Source organism: Ictalurus punctatus, chromosome 24 (genome assembly GCF_001660625.3).
Source record: "Ictalurus punctatus breed USDA103 chromosome 24, Coco_2.0, whole genome shotgun sequence".
In the NCBI taxonomy this organism is placed as follows: domain Eukaryota; kingdom Metazoa; phylum Chordata; class Actinopteri; order Siluriformes; family Ictaluridae; genus Ictalurus; species Ictalurus punctatus.
This window is the reverse complement of record NC_030439.2, coordinates 18,694,037-18,712,650: the sequence shown is the minus strand read 5'-3', so window position 1 is coordinate 18,712,650 and position 18,614 is coordinate 18,694,037. Positions and strand designations below refer to the sequence as shown.

The window sequence follows — 18,614 nt, the reverse complement described above, 5'->3', positions numbered from 1 at the left end:
CCATACTAGGCGTCTGGAACGCTGGTAAAAACACCAGCTTGTAAAAGTCAATTAAGTTAATTCTTAACGGGAGTTAGTTGGTGTTCTCACTTATGTTACGACGGCTGTAAACATTTTACTTATCACTTTTTAATTTCTAAAACAGGTAGAGGACATGTGCATATGCAGAGTGAGTGGTTTGGCTGCACTGAGTTAAAAAATGGATCTTATTCTTCAACTTCATGTAAAAATCAACAAAGAACATTTTGGGAATGATTTTGGAAAATTCAGGAAAGGTTTTTTTTGTTGTTGTTACATTTAGCATCCATTTGAAATATTTACACTTACTTTATATTCCTATATATTCCTTCAGGTGGCTGGGCTACGATCCTGTGCTCTTATGTTGTTGTGCAGAATAATTTTGTATATGACAGCTCAAAATTCAAGGGGCTACGGGACTTGGTTACTGTCCTGGAAACACACGCCCAATGACAACGACTTTGCAAGGGGAGTGGCAAGAGGAAAAAAATCCAGATGGTGATGATCTGGTGAGGGTTAGATGAAATGACAAGATCCAGATCCACCCCCTGGACTTCCCTCGAAGTAGCAGGATGTCTTCATGTGGCAATTTGCATATTCACTGATTCTTCATGATCATTTGCATATCAAATTACAAATTAGGTTATAAGGAGGATTTTCTGTAGACATTATAACTGTAGGATTTGTGTAGAGTTTTATCATAATATAAAATTATAGATTAAAACTCTGTTTCTTATAAAGAGAAGTCGTGTTTGGTCACAGCACCACCTCCTAACTATGTACGTATTTACATAATACTGTTTTATGTAAATACTATCGAGCATGAACTGACTTAAACCAAGTGCTCTAAACAGATTTATTAGAAGAAAAAAAAACACACACACACATATACAAATATTGTGCTTTATTATTTATTTCCTTCAACTGGACAGATAATGTTCATCACAAATTACAAGTCCAATCTGACAGCCACAATCAGAAACTGTTTATTGCCCAAATGAACAATGGACACGGCCTTTAGTGCGTCAAATCAACATGAGATACAAATGTGTGAACAAAATACAACAATAAAAGCCTAACACATAAAATATATGGATGCTGCATTATTGTGACATTATAAACCACATGTAAAGAGAATCTAGAATATTTTAAAGCAACAATAGTAAACAATATCAGACAAATACCTTCCCTGTCTGATCAAATTCTTAACATTCATTATTCATTATGTTTCTTTGGGGAGAAAGTGCTCCATATGCCCTCCAGAATTATTGGCACCCTTTATATATATATAAAAAAAAAAAAACATTAAACACAACAATGAAATTTTCCACTTCAACAGTTAAATATCTCTGTAATATACAAAAAGTAAACTTGTTCAAACTACTTTTTAACATAATAATGTATTTTTCTCAAAACTATCTGTACCAATGGTATTGACACACCTAAAGATTTGTAAATAAATTGTCATTCTTGATCAATGTGTAGTGTTTTTATAATTTGTTCTCATCCTGTAGGAACTGGTTGCTTTTAACCATGTGCTGTTTCAGTGGGGTATTAAATATAAGGTTGCACACATGTAACATCACTTTGTCAACCACATGGGATGGGAAAACAAATTAAACAAACAATGATAAAAAAAAAAATGACAGATGATTGTTGAGCTGCACAAATCCGGTAATGGATAAAAAGAAACACACACCCAGTTAAAAATGCTTTTGAGGCCATACAGTAAAAAAGTTTCACATCTGAAATGGGTGAAATTTAATAGGTATTGGACTCATGAGCACACTGAACCTCCACATAGTGAGGAGGGTAAAAAAGGCCCAAAGATCACATTTTTAGAACTGCACCAAATAAACTTGACTACATTCAGAAAATTAATATTGCACAAGCCTATTCCTGAGAGTATCAGCACCAAGCAGCATCAGCACTCCAATAGGCATTGTGTGTTGTGGTCAGTTCAGACCCTTATTTTAATTTTCTGTCATGAGCACCATCAAAATGTCTGGAGGCAAAAAGCGACTGTATACGAGTAAATCCACCTCATAGCCACTGTACACTTTACAGTTGGGTCAGTGAGCATCTGAGGCTGTTTCTTTGTGGCCGGTGGTTCATAAACTCTGTAAAGATTGATTCTGGTTATTTCACGTCTACAAGATGAGACAAACAAACCAAATAAACTTTTCCTTGATTTTCCGACATTTAAAAGATCTTTGTTCCGTTAAAAAATACCCTGAAAGTTTCAAAGCTTAACACGTCCTCCTCAGTACAAAAAGAGCATTTATATAACAGACTGGATTCACTGATAATTAAGAAACGAAACAAAAATAAAACAGCAGTGGTTAGTCTTTCCTTCCCAGTAGTACGAAATTACGACGACTGTCGAGTTGAATTGCATGAATTGCACGACCACGTATCGGATTTCAGTACCACATATGAGAGTGGAAATAAAAATGTCAGATTCAATCTGTCTTCTGTTGTTAAAACAGCCATGTCAGTAACAAACCTGTGTAACGTTTGTCAGTTTTGCCTGCTGCGTGAACGTAGCCTTAAATTGTCCATATTTAAATAATGATTAATAAAAAAAAAATAAATAAAAATGATTAGTGCAACAGATAAATAATATACAAGCATCTATCTAGGTCTTAGAACTACAAAGTGAAATAAAGACTTGAGAGCACTTTTTGGTAACGTATGCATAAAAATATCCTTTTTGTGTTACCATGTGCTCCAACAAAAATAAATACAGTATTTCTTTTCCATGACTTTCCAAGAATGGAAAAAACCATAGAGACGGATTACGGCAATCAGGAAGAGAAAAAGACGTCGACGTCGTATGAGAAACCCCCTCGCAGCAGTGTTTACCAGGCTGTTTTGTAATTTAATATCAGTTAACAAGTATAACAAGTAGTGTTGTAAATATACATACATTTTTTATTTTATATATGAAAAAACCTTTGCTATTTTGTAATATTAATATTGCACTGAATAATACTTAATAATAATACATTTTTATTATACAAAGTAATTTAACAATAGTCTTATATTTCTGACTTAATTCACTTCTATGTGTTAGATCTTGTGGCTTTTATTTTGGAGGAAAGCCGCAGGTAGACGTCCTTTTAGTTGACAACAGTTTTGTTTTGTTTTTTTTTAAATTAACTTCTCATTACAGATCAGGTGAAATTCTGTAAACCTCGTCCCACAGGAGTGTTTGAGATGACTCTAACGTAAACCCAAAGTGAACCTGACGCGTGTCGGGTCTAAACGCACGTATGAGCGACTCAAACTCACAACTCAGACTGAGATGAAGCTGGTTTGGAGCGTTTCCTGTGAACCGAGCCGCTCTAAAACACGGATGTGAGACAGACAGACAGACAGACAGACACACACACACACACACACACACACACACACACACACACACACACACACACACACACACACACACACACACACACACACACAGGTTTACCATCTCAAACAGCGACGAGAGAAAATAACATCTAAATCTTGTCTACGGTGTCGGGTCAGTTGCGTTTGTAAGACCTCTGAAACGTGAATTTAAGAGACTTTAATGCTAATGAAGGCCTTATTTTCACATTCATCCTGAGAAAGCTTCTTCTCCGGTTCCTCTAGCACTGCACCGACCTCCTTCTTTCTCTTGATTTTCCACGATTATTTCCTGATGTGTGAATTGTTGAGCCACGTCTTTATATTCCAGGTTTGAAAAAACACCATGCTTTGCCACCATCTCGTCTATTTTGTCCAACAATTCTTTTGCCATGCTACTCTCTTTCCTTCTTCCGTTGAAGACTAGGCACCTTCGATGACACTGGTCTAGAAGCTCTCTAAAGTCACGATTCTTCATCACTTTGTCCTCTAACGACTGCCTCCACTGCTCTTCCTCATGGTATAAAACAATCATTGTGTTGTCCAAGATTTGCTCTCCAAAGTACTCCACTACCGGTTTGAAAATTTCGTACGCGTTTGGCGGCATGTCTAACGGATTTACAGTAAACAGGACGGCGTGTGGCCCTGGACAGGAGAACCGAACCGCCTTCTTCAGTTCCTCTTTAAACTTGTAATTGTCAAGATTTGGAGTGTTGACCAGAGTCACATTTCTCCCAAAGAGGCTTCCAGAAGTTTTAGTAGTGAGTATAGTGTGAGGATCAGCGCCATCAAAGACCGCGCTCTGCAGGATCGACTCGGTGAGAGAGAACTGCTGATGACCAGAGCTTCCAAGTATGATCGCTCTCAATGATGTATCTTCAGTACTCACTGGAAATCAGATTTTAATAGAAAACATTATGATTAACATTATTAAATGATTTTTAAAAAAATGATTATTATAAATTGTTCATTTTCAATAGATAGAATGAATCAATTTAAATTTTGCCAACATCGAGCTTTAACTCACTGAAAGGAGGCTCTGTAATGCTGTTTCTACGCGGTTGATTCTGTACAGGAAACTGATCTAGAAGAACATCACGTTTGAATTAAATTCATCATTATACAACATTATACACCAATGACAAATAAATGTGTTACACTTACCCATGTTCTTTTCCATCTATTTCACTCAGATCAGATTGACTCAGTAACTGGGGAAAAAAGGTTTAGACACAATTGGCTTAGTGCAGGGGTTCCCAAATTTTTCCAGGGCAAATGGCATTAACATTTGCCCGAGGCCCCCCTTTTGCAAGATGTCTTTAAAACACATTAAAAATAAAAGACTTCTGAATATATCTTTACATTACATTAGGAATTGATTGTGTGTGTGTGTGTGGTTGTCTGAGTGAGAATTTATTTTTCACACCAAATTGTTGAGGCCCCCCGGGCGCCCCCTGGCAGCCGCCACTTTGAAAACCATTGGCTTAGTGGTTAGCACGTTTGCCTCACACCGCCCGGGTTGGGGGCTTCGATTCCAGACGCTGCCTTGTGTGTGTGTTTTTTCTTTTTTTTCCGTATGACTGCATGTTCTCCCCTGCTGGGTTTCCTCCGGTTTCCTCTTCCAGTCCAAAGACATGCATGGTAGGCTGATTGGCATGTCCAAAGTGTCCATAGTGTGTGTTTCCGTAGTGTGTAAGTTTCTTCCTCTTAACATCTTAGGGAGTTTTTCCTCACCACCAGCTCGCTCAACTGGGATAAATTCGCACCTTTAAAATCTGTGTAACGTGTTCATATGTTTCCGTAAAGCTGTGGATACATATGGATATGTAATTTGTACCCATTAGAAGTTATTCTATTTGCTACTACTGGAAAATGCATCATTCTATTTGGCAGGTGCGATTTCTTGCATTTTTAGCACCATCTAGTGGGTCTTGTCGAAATAGAAAAAAATATTTGAGTAAATGAACCCATTTCTTATGTTTATAGGGTTTTCATTATTTTGTAAGAGCTGAATCGGAAGTAGTCGGCTTGCGTGTGTCTGTAAAGATTCTACATCTTTGTGTCACATTCTTAGAAAATTTAGAAAATAAAATGTTTGTTTTTCTTTCCCCTTTGAACGCGTTTGCCTGGAAGCATCCGTGGGGAAAATGTATTTACAACATATATAGTGGTGAATTTAGTTCCATAGGTAGCCATCCTTTCTATGATAACTGTAGTGGGCACACCTCTGTAGTTTTTTTTTCTTTCTTTTGCACTCTGTCTTCTGTAAACATCTGACAATAAAGCCAACTTTAACCTAAGATTTACTTTACTGTTTTATTTTACTGTTTTGCACAGTTATACACAATATTTTCTATTACTGTTTTCACTGACAGCTTTTATTAACTGACTGCTCTGAAGCTGGAACTCTGTAAGGAGGAATTTCACTTACCTTTTATACTTGTTAGTCCTGACTCCTGGGTAAACAAGAGAGCGATGCAGAGCAGTCAATCTGGCGTTCAAAGAAACCAAGAAGTGCGTTTATGTCTTAACCGTCTGTTCTGAATCATCCAGTCACCAAATGCGCCCTTTAAAGCTCGTCCAAAACTTTCGGAAACAAAAATTCCTTCGCTCCGCCCACTAACATTTCACTTTTGACAACAAACCAGTGTTCTTGTTGTTAAAAATAAACATTCTGGAGGAGGAGCGATCTTATACAAATTCATATGCAAATTCAAATGCATGCAAATGCATCAAGATTAAATGGATATTGCAAAGCATTAAGCTGAATAAAAATATATTTACTAAAACATCTTTTAAGAAACTATGTTGTGGTTGTTGTTGTTGTTATAATGTTTTTGAAATATCATTTGAAATATTTACCTGTACTGTATATTATTTCCTTCAGGTGGCCGGGCTACGATCCTGTGCTCTTATGTTGTTGTGCAGAATAATTTTGTATATGACAGCTCAAAATTCAAGGGGCTACGGGACTTGGTTACTGTCCTGGAAACACACGCCCAATGACAACGACTTTGCAAGTGAAGACTTTGGCAAGAGGAAAAAAATCCAGATGGTGATGATCTGGTGATGGTTAGCGGAAATGACAATAAGGGACCATCGTGTTAACCCTACTCTAATAAGCACGTTTTTAACATTTCATGGTAAAAATGAATGATGACCCCGCATGGGTGTCTAAGGAATGTATCTGCACCCAACTTCTGAACTGACCAATGACAATAAGGCGTAGGAGAAGCTGGATCAAATCCAGATCCACCCACTGGACTTCCCTCGAAGTAGCAGGATGACTTCATGGAGCAATTTGCATATTCACTGATTCTTCATGATCATTTGCATATCAAATTACAAATTAGGTTATAAGGAGGATTTTCTGTAGACATTATAACTGTAGGATTTGTGTAGAGTTTTATCATAATATAAAATTATAGATTAAAACTCTGTTTCTTATAAAGAGAACTCGTGTTTGGTCACAGCACCACCTCCTAACTATGTACGTATTTACATAATACTGTATTATTTAAATACTATCGAGCATGAACTGACTTAAACCAAGTGCTCTAAACAGATTTATTAGAAGAAAAAAAAAACACACACACACACACATGCAAATATTGTGCTTTATTATTTATTTCCTTCAATTGGACAGACAATGTTCATCACAAATTACAAGTCCAATCTGACAGCCACAATCAGAAACTGTTCATTGCCCAAATGAACAATGGACACGGCCTTTAGTGCGTCAAATCAACATGAGATACACAAATGTGTGAACAAAATACAACAATAAAAGCCTAACACATAAAATATATGGATGCTGCATTATTGTGACATTATAAACCACATGTAAAGAGAATCTAGAATATTTTAAAGCAACAATAGTAAACAATATCAGACAAATACCTTCCCTGTCTGATCAAATTCTTAACATTCATTATTCATTATGTTTCTTTGGGGAGAAAGTGCTCCATATGCCCTCCAGAATTATTGGCACCCTTTATAAAAAATAAAATAAAAAAAACATTAAACACAACAATGAAATTTTCCACTTCAACAGTTAAATATCTCTGTAATATACAAAAAGTAAACTTGTTCAAACTACTTTTTAACATAATAATGTCTTTTTCTCAAAACTATCTGTACCAATGGTATTGACACACCTAAAGATTTATAAATAAATTCAAATAAATTGTCATTCTTGAACAATGTGAAGTGTTTTTATAATTTGTTCTCATCCTGTAGGAACTGGTTGCTTTTAACCATGTGCTGTTTCAATGGGGTATTAAATATAAGGTTGCACACATGTAACATCACTTTGTCAACCACATGGGATGGGAAAACAAATTAAACAAACAATGATTTAAAAAAAATGACAGATGATTGTTGAGCTGCACAAATCCGGTAATGGATAAAAAGAAACACACACCCAGTTAAAAATGCTTTTGAGGCCATACAGTAAAAAAGTTTCACATCTGAAATGGGTGAAATTTAATAGGTATTGGACTCATGAGCACACTGAACCTCCACATAGTGAGGAGGGTAAAAAAGGCCCAAAGATCACATTTTTAGAACTGCACCAAATAAACTTGACTACATTCAGAAAATTAATATTGCACAAGCCTATTCCTGAGAGTATCAGCACCAAGCAGCATCAGCACTCCAATAGGCATTGTGTGTTGTGGTCAAGTTCAGACCCTTATTTTAATTTTCTGTCATGAGCACCATCAAAATGTCTGGAGGCAAAAAGCGACTGTATACGAGTAAATCCACCTCATAGCCACTGTACACTTTACAGTTGGGTCAGTGAGCATCTGAGACTGTTTCTTTGTGGCCGGTGGTTCATAAACTCTGTAAAGATTGATTCTGGTTATTTCACGTCTACAAGATGAGACAAACAAACCAAATAAACTTTTCCTTGATTTTCCGACATTTAAAAGATCTTTGTTCCGTTAAAAAATACCCTGAAAGTTTCAAAGCTTAACACGTCCTCCTCAGTACAAAAAGAGCATTTATATTACAGACTGGATTCACTGATAATTAAGAAACGAAACAAAAATAAAACAGCAGTGGTTAGTCTTTCCTTCCCAGTAGTACGAAATTACAACGACTGTCGAGTTGAATTGCATGAATTGCACGACCACGTATCGGATTTCAGTACCACATATGAGAGTGGAAATAAAAATGTCAGATTCAATCTGTCTTCTGTTGTTAAAACAGCCATGTCAGTAACAAACCTGTGTAACGTTTGTCAGTTTTGCCTGCTGCGTGAACGTAGCCTTAAATTGTCCATATTTAAATAATAATAAAAAATGATTAGTGCAACAGATAAATAATATACAAGCATCTATCTAGCTCTTAGAACTACAAAGTGAAATAAAGACTTGAGAGCACTTTTTGGTAACGTATGCATAAAAATATCCTTTTTGTGTTACCATGTGCTCCAACAAAAATAAATCCAGGATTTCTTTTCCATGACTTTCCAAGAATGGAAAAAACCATAGAGACGGATTACGGCAATCAGAAGAGAAAAAGACGTCGACGTCGTATGAGAAACCCCCTCGCAGCAGTGTTTACCAGGCTGTTTTGTAATTTAATATCAGTTAACAAGTATAACAAGTAGTGTTGTAAATATACATACATTTTTTATTTTATATATGAAAAAACCTTTGCTATTTTGTAATATTAATATTGCACTGAATAATACTTAATGATAATACATTTTTATTATACAAAGTAATTTAACAATAGTCTTATATTTCTGACTTAATTCACTTCTATGTGTTAGATCTTGTGGCTTTTATTTTGGAGGAAAGCCGCAGGTAGACGTCCTTTTAGTTGACAACATTTTTTTTTTTTTTTAAATTAACTTCTCATTACAGATCAGGTGAAATTCTGTAAACCTCGTCCCACAGGAGTGTTTGAGATGACTCTAACGTAAACCCAAAGTGAACCTGACGCGTGTCGGGTCTAAACGCACGTATGAGCGACTCAAACTCACAACTCAGACTGAGATGAAGCTGGTTTGGAGCGTTTCCTGTGAACCGAGCCGCTCTGAGAGAGAGAGACAGACAGACAGACAGACAGACACACACACACACACACACACACACACACACACACACACACACAGGTTTAGAATCTCAAACAGCAACGAGAGAAAATAACATCTAAATCTTGTTTACGTGTCGGGTCGGTTGTGTTTGTAAGACCTCTGAAACGTGAATTTAAGAGACTTTAATGCTAATGAAGGCCTTATTTTCACATTCATCCTGAGAAAGCTTCTTCTCCGGTTCCTCTAGCACTGCACCGACCTCCTTCTTTCTCTTGATTTTCCACGATTATTTCCTGATGTGTGAATTGTTGAGCCACGTCTTTATATTCCAGGTTTGAAAAAACACCATGCTTTGCCACCATCTCGTCTATTTTGTCCAACAATTCTTTTGCCATGCTACTCTCTTTCCCTCTTCCGTTGAAGACTAGGCACCTTCGATGACACTGGTCTAGAAGCTCTCTAAAGTCACGATTCTTCATCACTTTGTCCTCTAACGACTGCCTCCACTGCTCTTCCTCATGGTATAAAACAATCATTGTGTTGTCCAAGATTTGCTCTCCAAAGTACTCCACTACCGGTTTGAAAATTTCGTACGCGTTTGGCGGCATGTCTAACGGATTTACAGTAAACAGGACGGCATGTGGCCCTGGACAGGAGAACCGAACCGCCTTCTTCAGTTCCTCTTTAAACTTGTAATTGTCAAGATTTGGAGTGTTGACCAGAGTCACATTTCTCCCAAAGAGGCTTCCAGAAGTTTTAGTAGTGAGTATAGTGTGAGGATCAGCGCCGTCAAAGACCGCGCTCTGCAGGATCGACTCGGTGAGAGAGAACTGCTGATGATCAGAGCTTCCAAGTATGATCGTTCTCAATGATGTATCTTCAGTACTCACTGGAAATCAGATTTTAATAGAAAACATTATGATTAACATTATTAAATGATTTTTAAAAAATGATTATTATAAATTGTTCATTTTCGATAGATAGAATGAATCAATTTCAATTTTGCCAACATCGGGCTTTAACTCACGGAAAGGAGGCTCCATAATGCTGTTTCTACGCGGTTGATTCTGTACAGGAAACTGATCTAGAAGAACATCACGTTTGAATTAAATTCATCATTATACAACATTATACACCAATGACAAGTAAATGTGTGTTACTTACCCATGTTCTTTTCCATCTATTTCACTCAGATCAGATTGACTCAGTAACTGGGGAAAAAAGGTTTAGACACAATTAGATAAGTAGAAGGCACACGGTGGCTTAGTGCAGGGGTTCCCAAATTTTTCCAGGGCAAATGGCATTAACATTTGCCCGAGGCCCCCCTTTTGCAAGATGTCTTTAAAACACATTAAAAATAAAAGACTTCTGAATATATCTTTACATTACATTAGGAATTGATTGTGTGTGTGTGTGTGTGGTTGTCTGAGTGAGAATTTATTTTTCACACCAAATTGTTGAGGCCCCCCGGGCGCCCCCTGGCAGCCGCCACTTTGAAAACCATTGGCTTAGTGGTTAGCACGTTTGCCTCACACCGCCCGGGTTGGGGGCTTCGATTCCAGACGCTGCCTTGTGTGTGTGTTTTTTCTTTTTTTTTCCGTATGACTGCATGTTCTCCCCTGCGGGGTTTCCTCCGGTTTCCTCTTCCAGTCCAAAGACATGCATGGTAGGCTGATTGGCATGTCCAAAGTGTCCATAGTGTGTAAGTTTCTTCCTCTTAACATCTTAGGGAGTTTTTCCTCACCACCGGCTCGCTCAACTGGGATAAATTCGCACCTTTAAAATCTGTGTAACGTGTTCATATGTTTCCGTAAAGCTGTGGATACATATGGATATGTAATTTGTACCCATTAGAAGTTATTCTATTTGCTACTACTGGAAAATGCATCATTCTATTTGGCAGGTGCGATTTCTTGCATTTTTAGCACCATCTAGTGGGTCTTGTCGAAATAGAAAAAAATATTTGAGTAAATGAACCCATTTCTTATGTTTATAGGGTTTTCATTATTTTGTAAGAGCTGAATCGGAAGTAGTCGGCTTGCGTGTGTCTGTAAAGCTTCTACATCTTTGTGTCACATTCTTAGAAAATTTAGAAAATAAAATGTTTGTTTTTCTTTCCCCTTTGAACGCGTTTGCCTGGAAGCATCCGTGGGGAAAATGTATTTACAACATATATAGTGGTGAATTTAGTTTCATAGGTAGCCATCCTTTCTATGATAACTGTAGTGGGCACACCTCTGTAGTTTTTTTTTCTTTCTTTTGCACTCTGTCTTCTGTAAACATCTGACAATAAAGCCAACTTTAACCTAAGATTTACTTTACTGTTTTACTTTACTGTTTTGCACAGTTATACACGATATTTTCTATTACTGTTTTCACTGACAGCTTTTATTAACTGACTGCTCTGAAGCTGGAACTCTGTAAGGAGGAATTTCACTTACCTTTTATACTTGTTAGTCCTGACTCCTGGGTAAACAAGAGAGCGATGCAGAGCAGTCAATCTGGCGTTCAAAGACACCGAGAAGTGCGTTTATGTCTTAACCGTCTGTTCTGAATCATCCAGTCACCAAATGCGCCCTTTAAAGCTCGTCCAAAACTTTCGGAAACAAAAATTCCTTCGCTCCGCCCACTAACATTTCACTTTTGACAACAAACCAGTGTTCTTGCTGTTAAAAACAAACATTCTGGAGGAGGAGCGATCTTATACAAATTCATATGCAAATTCAAATGCATGCAAATGCATCAAGTTCAAATGGATATTGCAAAGCATTAAGCTGAATAAAAATATATTCACTAAAACATCTTTTAAGAAACTATGTTGTGGTTGTTGTTGTTATAATGTTTTTGAAATATCATTTGAAATATTTACCTGTACTGTATATTATTTCCTTCAGGTGGCCGGGCTACGATCCTGTGCTCTTATGTTGTTGTGCAGAATAATTTTGTATATGACAGCTCAAAATTCAAGGGGCTACGGGACTTGGTTACTGTCCTGGAAACACACGCCCAATGACAACGACTTTGCAAGGGGAGTGGCAAGAAAACATTCCGCCTGCAAAAGAAAGAAAAATCAAAGTATCTTTCTTGGCTGAAGAGGGAAAAAATCCAGATGGTGATGATCTGGTGATGGTTAGCGGAAATGACAATAAGGGACCATCGTGTTAACCCTACTCTAATAAGCACGTTTTTAACATTTCATGGTAAAAATGAATGATGACCCCGCATGGGTGTCTAAGGAATGTATCTGCACCCAACTTCTGAACTGACCAATGACAATAAGGCGTAGGAGAAGCTGGATCAAATCCAGATCCACCCACTGGAATTCCCTCGAAGTAGCAGGATGTCTTCATGGAGCAATTTGCATATTCACTGATTCTTCATGATCATTTGCATATCAAATTACAAATTAGGTTATAAGGAGGATTTTCTGTAGACATTATATTATAACTGTAGGATTTGTGTAGTTTTATCATAATATAAAATTATAGATTAAAACTCTGTTTCTTATAAAGAGAAGTCGTGTTTGGTCACAGCACCACCTCCTAACTATGAACTGAACATGAACTGACTTAAAACAAGTGTTCATAACAGATTTATTTAAAAAAAAAAAAAAAAAAAAAAAAAAAAACAACACATGCAAATATTGTGCTTTATGATTTATTTCCTTCAATTGGACAGACAATGTTCATCACAAATTACAAGTCCAATCTGACAGCCACAATCAGAAACTGTTTATTGCCCAAATGAACAATGGACACGGCCTTTAGTGCGTCAAATCAACATGATATACACAAATGTGTGAACAAAATACAAAAATAAAAGCCTAACACATAAAATATATGGATGCTGCATTATTGTGACATTATAAACCACATGTAAAGAGAATATAGAATATTTTAAAGCAACAATAGTAAACAATATCAGACAAATACCTTCCTTGTGTGATCAAATTCTTAACATTCATTATGTTTCTTTTGGGATAAAGTGCTCCATTTGCCCTCCAGAATTATTGGCACCCTTTATAAAAAAAAAATATTATATAAAATAAACATTAAACACAACAATGAAATTTTCCACTTCAACAGTAAAATATCTCTGTAATATACAAAAAAAATAAACTTTTTAAGATAATGTTTTTTTTTTTCTAAAAACTCTGTGTACCAATGTTATGGACACACCTAAGGATTTGTAAATAAATTCAAATAAATTGTCATTCTTGATCAATGTGTAGTGTTTTTATCATTTGTTCTCATCCTGTAGGAACTGGTTGCTTTTAACCATGTGCTGTTTCAGTGGGGTATTAAATATAAGGTTGCACACATGTAACATCACTCTGTCAACCACTTCCATGGGGGAACAAATTAAACAAACAAACAATAAAAAAAAAGAAACAGATGATTGTTGAGCTGCACAAATCCGGTAATGGATAAAAAGAAACACACAGCCAGTTAAAAATGCTTTTGAGGCCATACAGTAAAAAAGTTTCACATATGGGTGAAATGGGTGAAATTTAATAGGTATTGGACTCATGAGCACACTGAACCTCCACATAGTGAGGAGGGTAAAAAAGGCCCAAAGATCACATTTTTAGAACTGCACCAAATAAACTTGACTACATTCAGAAAATTAATATTGCCTATTCCTAGTCTACTCCTGAGAGTACCAGAACCAAGCAGCATCAGCACTCCAATAGGCATTGTGTGTTGTGGTCAAGTTCAGACCCTTATTTTAAGTTTTCTTTCATGAGCACCATCAAAATGTCTGGAGGCAAAAAGCGACTGTATACGAGTAAATCCACCTCATAGCCACTGTAGAGAATTCAGCAGAGGTGGGTCAGTGAGCATCTGAGGCTGTTTCTTTGCAGCCGGTGGTTCATAATCTCTGTAAAGATTGATTCTGGATATTTCACGTCAACAAGATGAGCCAAACAAACCAAATAAACTTTTCCTTGATTTTCGACATTTAAGAGGTCGTTGTACCTTTAAAATATCCTGCAAGTTTCAAAGCTTAATACATCCTCCTCAATACAAAAAGAGCATTTCTTTATCCAAGCCCCAAAAACGTCTTGTTTTGGATGTGGCGGGTTTTGTGACGTCACACGGGCAAATACGTTTGCGTATGACTCACCCTACAACAAGACATCATCACACCGTTGGCCCCGCCCACTGGCACTCAGTCCCACAAAACAGTTCCGCACGTGTTATGGCAGGGGGCGTTGATTATTAATTCATAGGCAAAGATGTTAGCCAGTCATAGCAGTGGGTGTTTACATCTTAAAGTGCACCTATGGTCCAAACACCCTAACACGGACCAAACACCCTAACATGGACCAAACACCCTAACACGGACCAAACATGCTTGTTACACACTGCAACAATGTCAAAATGATATGGCAGAAAGATTTGGGGATTAATATTAATAACAATGAGTGGCTGGACATTTTGTCTAATATGGGTACAAAATAGTACATAGATAAAACTGTACGCCATCTAGGCTCTACACTACGGGTATAGCTGGAAACAATTTATATTTGAAGTGGAACAAAGAAGCGGGCATTTACTTATATATGACGTGGAAAAGTTCTTTAGTTCACCCCATTATGGAGCGACGATTATGCCTTCTTGGAGATAAATCGGGATCCAACGTGGCAAAAAAATGCATTTGTCCTTATTAAGACTGGCTGTATTACAGCTGCTAGGATGATTAGGCATAACTAGAAATTAGGGATGATTGAAATCGCATCATATGAGATCATCCTGGATGCTGAAGATTGCATAATGAAGGGGAAATTATGAAAACATGGGATCATTTCTATTCTGGCAGCACATTAAAATGGGTAAAACGAGCAGGACTGTTTCATTTCCGTGTATTTTTGCTTTGATTGCATTATTTTTATTGTGGCGAACGGCTGAATATGTGAAGGTGCTTCTTAAAAGACGTGGTGACGTTCTAATTGTCGAACAATAAAAAGTTGAGTTACAAAAATTAAAAAATGAACCGGTGAACTTGCTGACATTAAGAGCGGATGTCTACAATTAAGTGCAATTTCCGCTTTAAGTTGCACGTCCACCAAAATCTGCCAAAGCACTGGAAATAATGTTCCAAACCGCTCCAGCTGCACCACCCAATAAACCACCGAGAGCTGCACCAACCGCTGCTCCTATGGCCACACCTGGAAAGCCCATCGCCCCCGCTAATACTGCCCCTACAAACGCTCCTTTTCCTATTGCTGCTGCATAATCAACAAGTCTGAGAGTAAAACCGAGTCTGTCTGCGATCTGCACCTCCGCCCTTTCCCTGTTCTCCAACCGGATCTTCTCTTCATAACGTTTCACCTCTCTTTCCAGATCTTCCTGAGAATGCGTTTTCTGCAGTTCCTCCAACACTGCACTGACCTCCTTCTTTCTCTGACTTTGTATATTTTTTTCCTCCGCTTTGATTCGTTTATCAGCATCTTTAAACTCCACGTTAGAAAAAATCCCATGCTCCGCCACCATCTTGTCTATTTCCTCAAACAATTTCCTCGTCACTTCACCCTCATTCCTGTTCTCCTTACCACTAAAGATGAGATATCTCTGACCACATTTCTCAAGAAGCTCCCTGAAGGGCTTGTTCTTCTTCACACTGTCTTCTAACGACTGACTCCAACACTCTTCTTCATGGTACAGAACGATCACTGTGTTATTCAAGATTTGTTCTCCAAAGTACTGCACTACCGGTTTGAAAACCTCGTACGCGTTTGGTGGCATGTCTAATGGATTCAGCGTAAAAAGGATGGCGTGTGGCCCTGGACAGGAGAAACAAACCGCCTTCTTTACCTCTTTTTTATACATGTAGTGTAATAAGTCATGATTGGTAAGATTTGGAGTGTTGACCAGAGTCACATTTCTCCCAAAGTGGCTTCCAGAAGTTTTAGTAGTGAGCATAGTGTGAGGATCAGCGCCTTCAAAGACCGCGCTCTGCAGGATCGACTCGGTGAGAGAGAACTGCTGATGATCAGAGCTTCCAAATATGATCGCTCTCAATGATGTATCTTTAGTACTCACTGGAAGAAAACAAAAAGTAATAGCGGAACTTTATTTTTATATACAATAAACATTTTCCAATACATCTAATGGATGAACTTTAAAGTGAACCTCCGCCCCGAAACACTAGAAACATGTTCATATTGAAATATTGGTGAGTTTTGGCAGGGACGGCCACGTCAAACAAAATCACACGTTAATGCTAAAGATTAATATACGATTCATTCAGGGTGGATTTTTCCTTTAATTATGCTGGTAAAGATAGCCAGTTAACTCACTAGAAGGCGGTTCCGTAATGCTACTCCTGCGCTTCTTTAGGCCAGGAGGCGGAGTACCTGATTTCAAACAAAGCAGGAAAATTGTTTTAAATAACAATAAGGAAAACTCCAATATAAAATTATACACTAATGTCGAGTCAAAATGCGTTCACTCACCTTCAGCCGCTGCCATCTTCTTTCGATTGTGGTTTAGAGTGTTGCTTTACGTAGCAACATGGTCCTGGAGGAACGTTGTTTCCTTTCACCGTGTACGGTACTGCTGAAATGCCGACAAAGCCACTTGAACTTGAGAATCTTATAACAACTAGTTCTAATTGCTTACAGAAGTCATATGAACTTTATACGTGAATAATCACATTTAATGCATGGTTTATATAGCTACGTCACTTGTTATGTTCTGCACACTTGTCACATCTAGTGTATGTGATTTTAATATTTTACTGTATGTCACATCTGCACATAATTAACCGCTCACATGGAGGACATATGACTTCATGGAGGACATATGACTTCATGGAGGACATATGAAGTTCTGACATGATTCATTCTTGTGTACATGTGATCCCACACTGTTCACATGTGCATATTTGAGCATATTTGGGCATAACACGGTGAAATGCACCTTCACGCTCATCTTTTTGAACGTGGGAAATGTATATAAGGGATTTAAAGATCAAAAGAATCAGGTTTCATGTCATCCATTCTTCATCCAGGTCAAATACACCAACACAATGTATATTTCCCCTAATACTCCCAATAATGTGTCACAGATTCACATGCAACAACATACTGCATTATTTATAACCCACCCAGAGGCCCGTAAATCACTGTATGGAGTTCCAACATGCTAATAAAAATAGTAAATATAATGTAAAAGAATGAGGAGGAGTTTAGATTGGTTCAGAGGCTGTACTGTAGCTCAGACACAAACTCCACAACAACAAACCACTGAGCCAGTGTGTTTACAACTTTCCCGTCATGAATAGAGATCAAAGATGGTATATTTAGAAGAAACGTTACCTTTTGTTGTCACTTATATCCGTTTTAAAAGCAAAATACGATACTGCGCTGTTAGGTATGCCGTTGAGTAGAAATCGAAAGTAAGCAACAAAAATCCAGCCGCTCTTCATGAAAACACGGTTAATCCGGTCGCATACAGATTTCACGGGCGCGGCTTTCACACACTTAGCGGTAACAGCACTGGAAGCGGAAAACGAGCGTCAGCGAGCTATTACACACACCCCAAAAAAACAAATGAACAATGATCAATTTAAATAAAGAAGCAACAAAATTCGGCAGCGTTTCTGAGTTAACAGGCAAAAGTTAGCATTATAAAAAGGTCGATCAAGTTCAAATACGCATTGTAAAACATTAAGCTGAATAACAATACATTTACTAAAACATCTTTTTAAAACTATAAGGTTGTTGTTGTTATTATAAATCTAACCATAAAAACTGTTTAAAACGTGTGGATGGTTCATTTCACAGAGGAAGTCTGACAATTAAATATTAATATTTTACTTCAATTTGAAGCAAACGGACATTTCAAATTGGTAGACCATCAAACCCACTGAGGATTCGACCGTGGTTTAGTGGTTAGCAAGTTCGCCTTTGATTTAAAAAAAAAAAAAAAAAAAAAAGGCTTGAAATATTTCATTTGTGTAATGAATCCAGAATATATGAAAGTTCCACTTTTTGATTTAAATTACGGAAAAACGGATTTTCCCACGATATTCTAATGTGTGTCTAAATCTATGTAATGTCTAAAATAGGTTTTATTTTAATAATAAAATAATACGTGTTACTTCACACAGCCGCTAGGTGGCAGTAATTACAGCTGCCGGTTGCCAG

At 37.4% G+C, this 18,614-nt stretch overlaps 2 protein-coding genes and 1 long non-coding RNA gene across 4 annotated transcripts; all 3 read right to left on the bottom strand.

Moving 5' to 3' along the window:
• Positions 1-4,453: 4,453 nt before the first annotated feature.
• On the bottom strand, positions 4,454-6,687 carry LOC128629012 (uncharacterized). Its single transcript, XR_008393338.1, has 3 exons — positions 5,843-6,687; positions 4,576-4,622; positions 4,454-4,495 (listed from the first exon to the last, which is right to left on the bottom strand). It is a non-coding gene; the product is annotated as an uncharacterized LOC128629012 (long non-coding RNA).
• Positions 6,688-7,014: 327 nt separating this feature from the next.
• Positions 7,015-12,275, bottom strand: LOC108256882 (GTPase IMAP family member 9). Its single transcript, XM_053675065.1, has 4 exons — positions 11,902-12,275; positions 10,625-10,671; positions 10,488-10,544; positions 7,015-10,349 (listed from the first exon to the last, which is right to left on the bottom strand). Exons 2-4 carry the CDS (start codon positions 10,638-10,640, stop codon positions 9,673-9,675), a joined length of 750 nt encoding a protein of 249 aa, XP_053531040.1. The 5' UTR covers positions 10,641-10,671; positions 11,902-12,275; the 3' UTR covers positions 7,015-9,672.
• Positions 12,276-13,101: 826 nt separating this feature from the next.
• Positions 13,102-17,979, bottom strand: LOC108256879 (GTPase IMAP family member 9). Of its 2 annotated transcripts, none has more exons than XM_017454117.3 (4): positions 17,784-17,979; positions 16,920-17,022; positions 16,764-16,820; positions 13,102-16,505 (listed from the first exon to the last, which is right to left on the bottom strand). In XM_017454117.3, exons 2-4 carry the CDS (start codon positions 16,933-16,935, stop codon positions 15,514-15,516), a joined length of 1,065 nt encoding a protein of 354 aa, XP_017309606.1. In that variant the 5' UTR covers positions 16,936-17,022; positions 17,784-17,979; the 3' UTR covers positions 13,102-15,513. The 2 variants fall into 2 exon arrangements, with proteins under 2 accessions (XP_017309606.1, XP_053531037.1); XM_053675062.1 differs by having other exon boundaries at positions 16,920-17,019.
• Between the last annotated feature and the right edge of the window lie 635 nt (positions 17,980-18,614).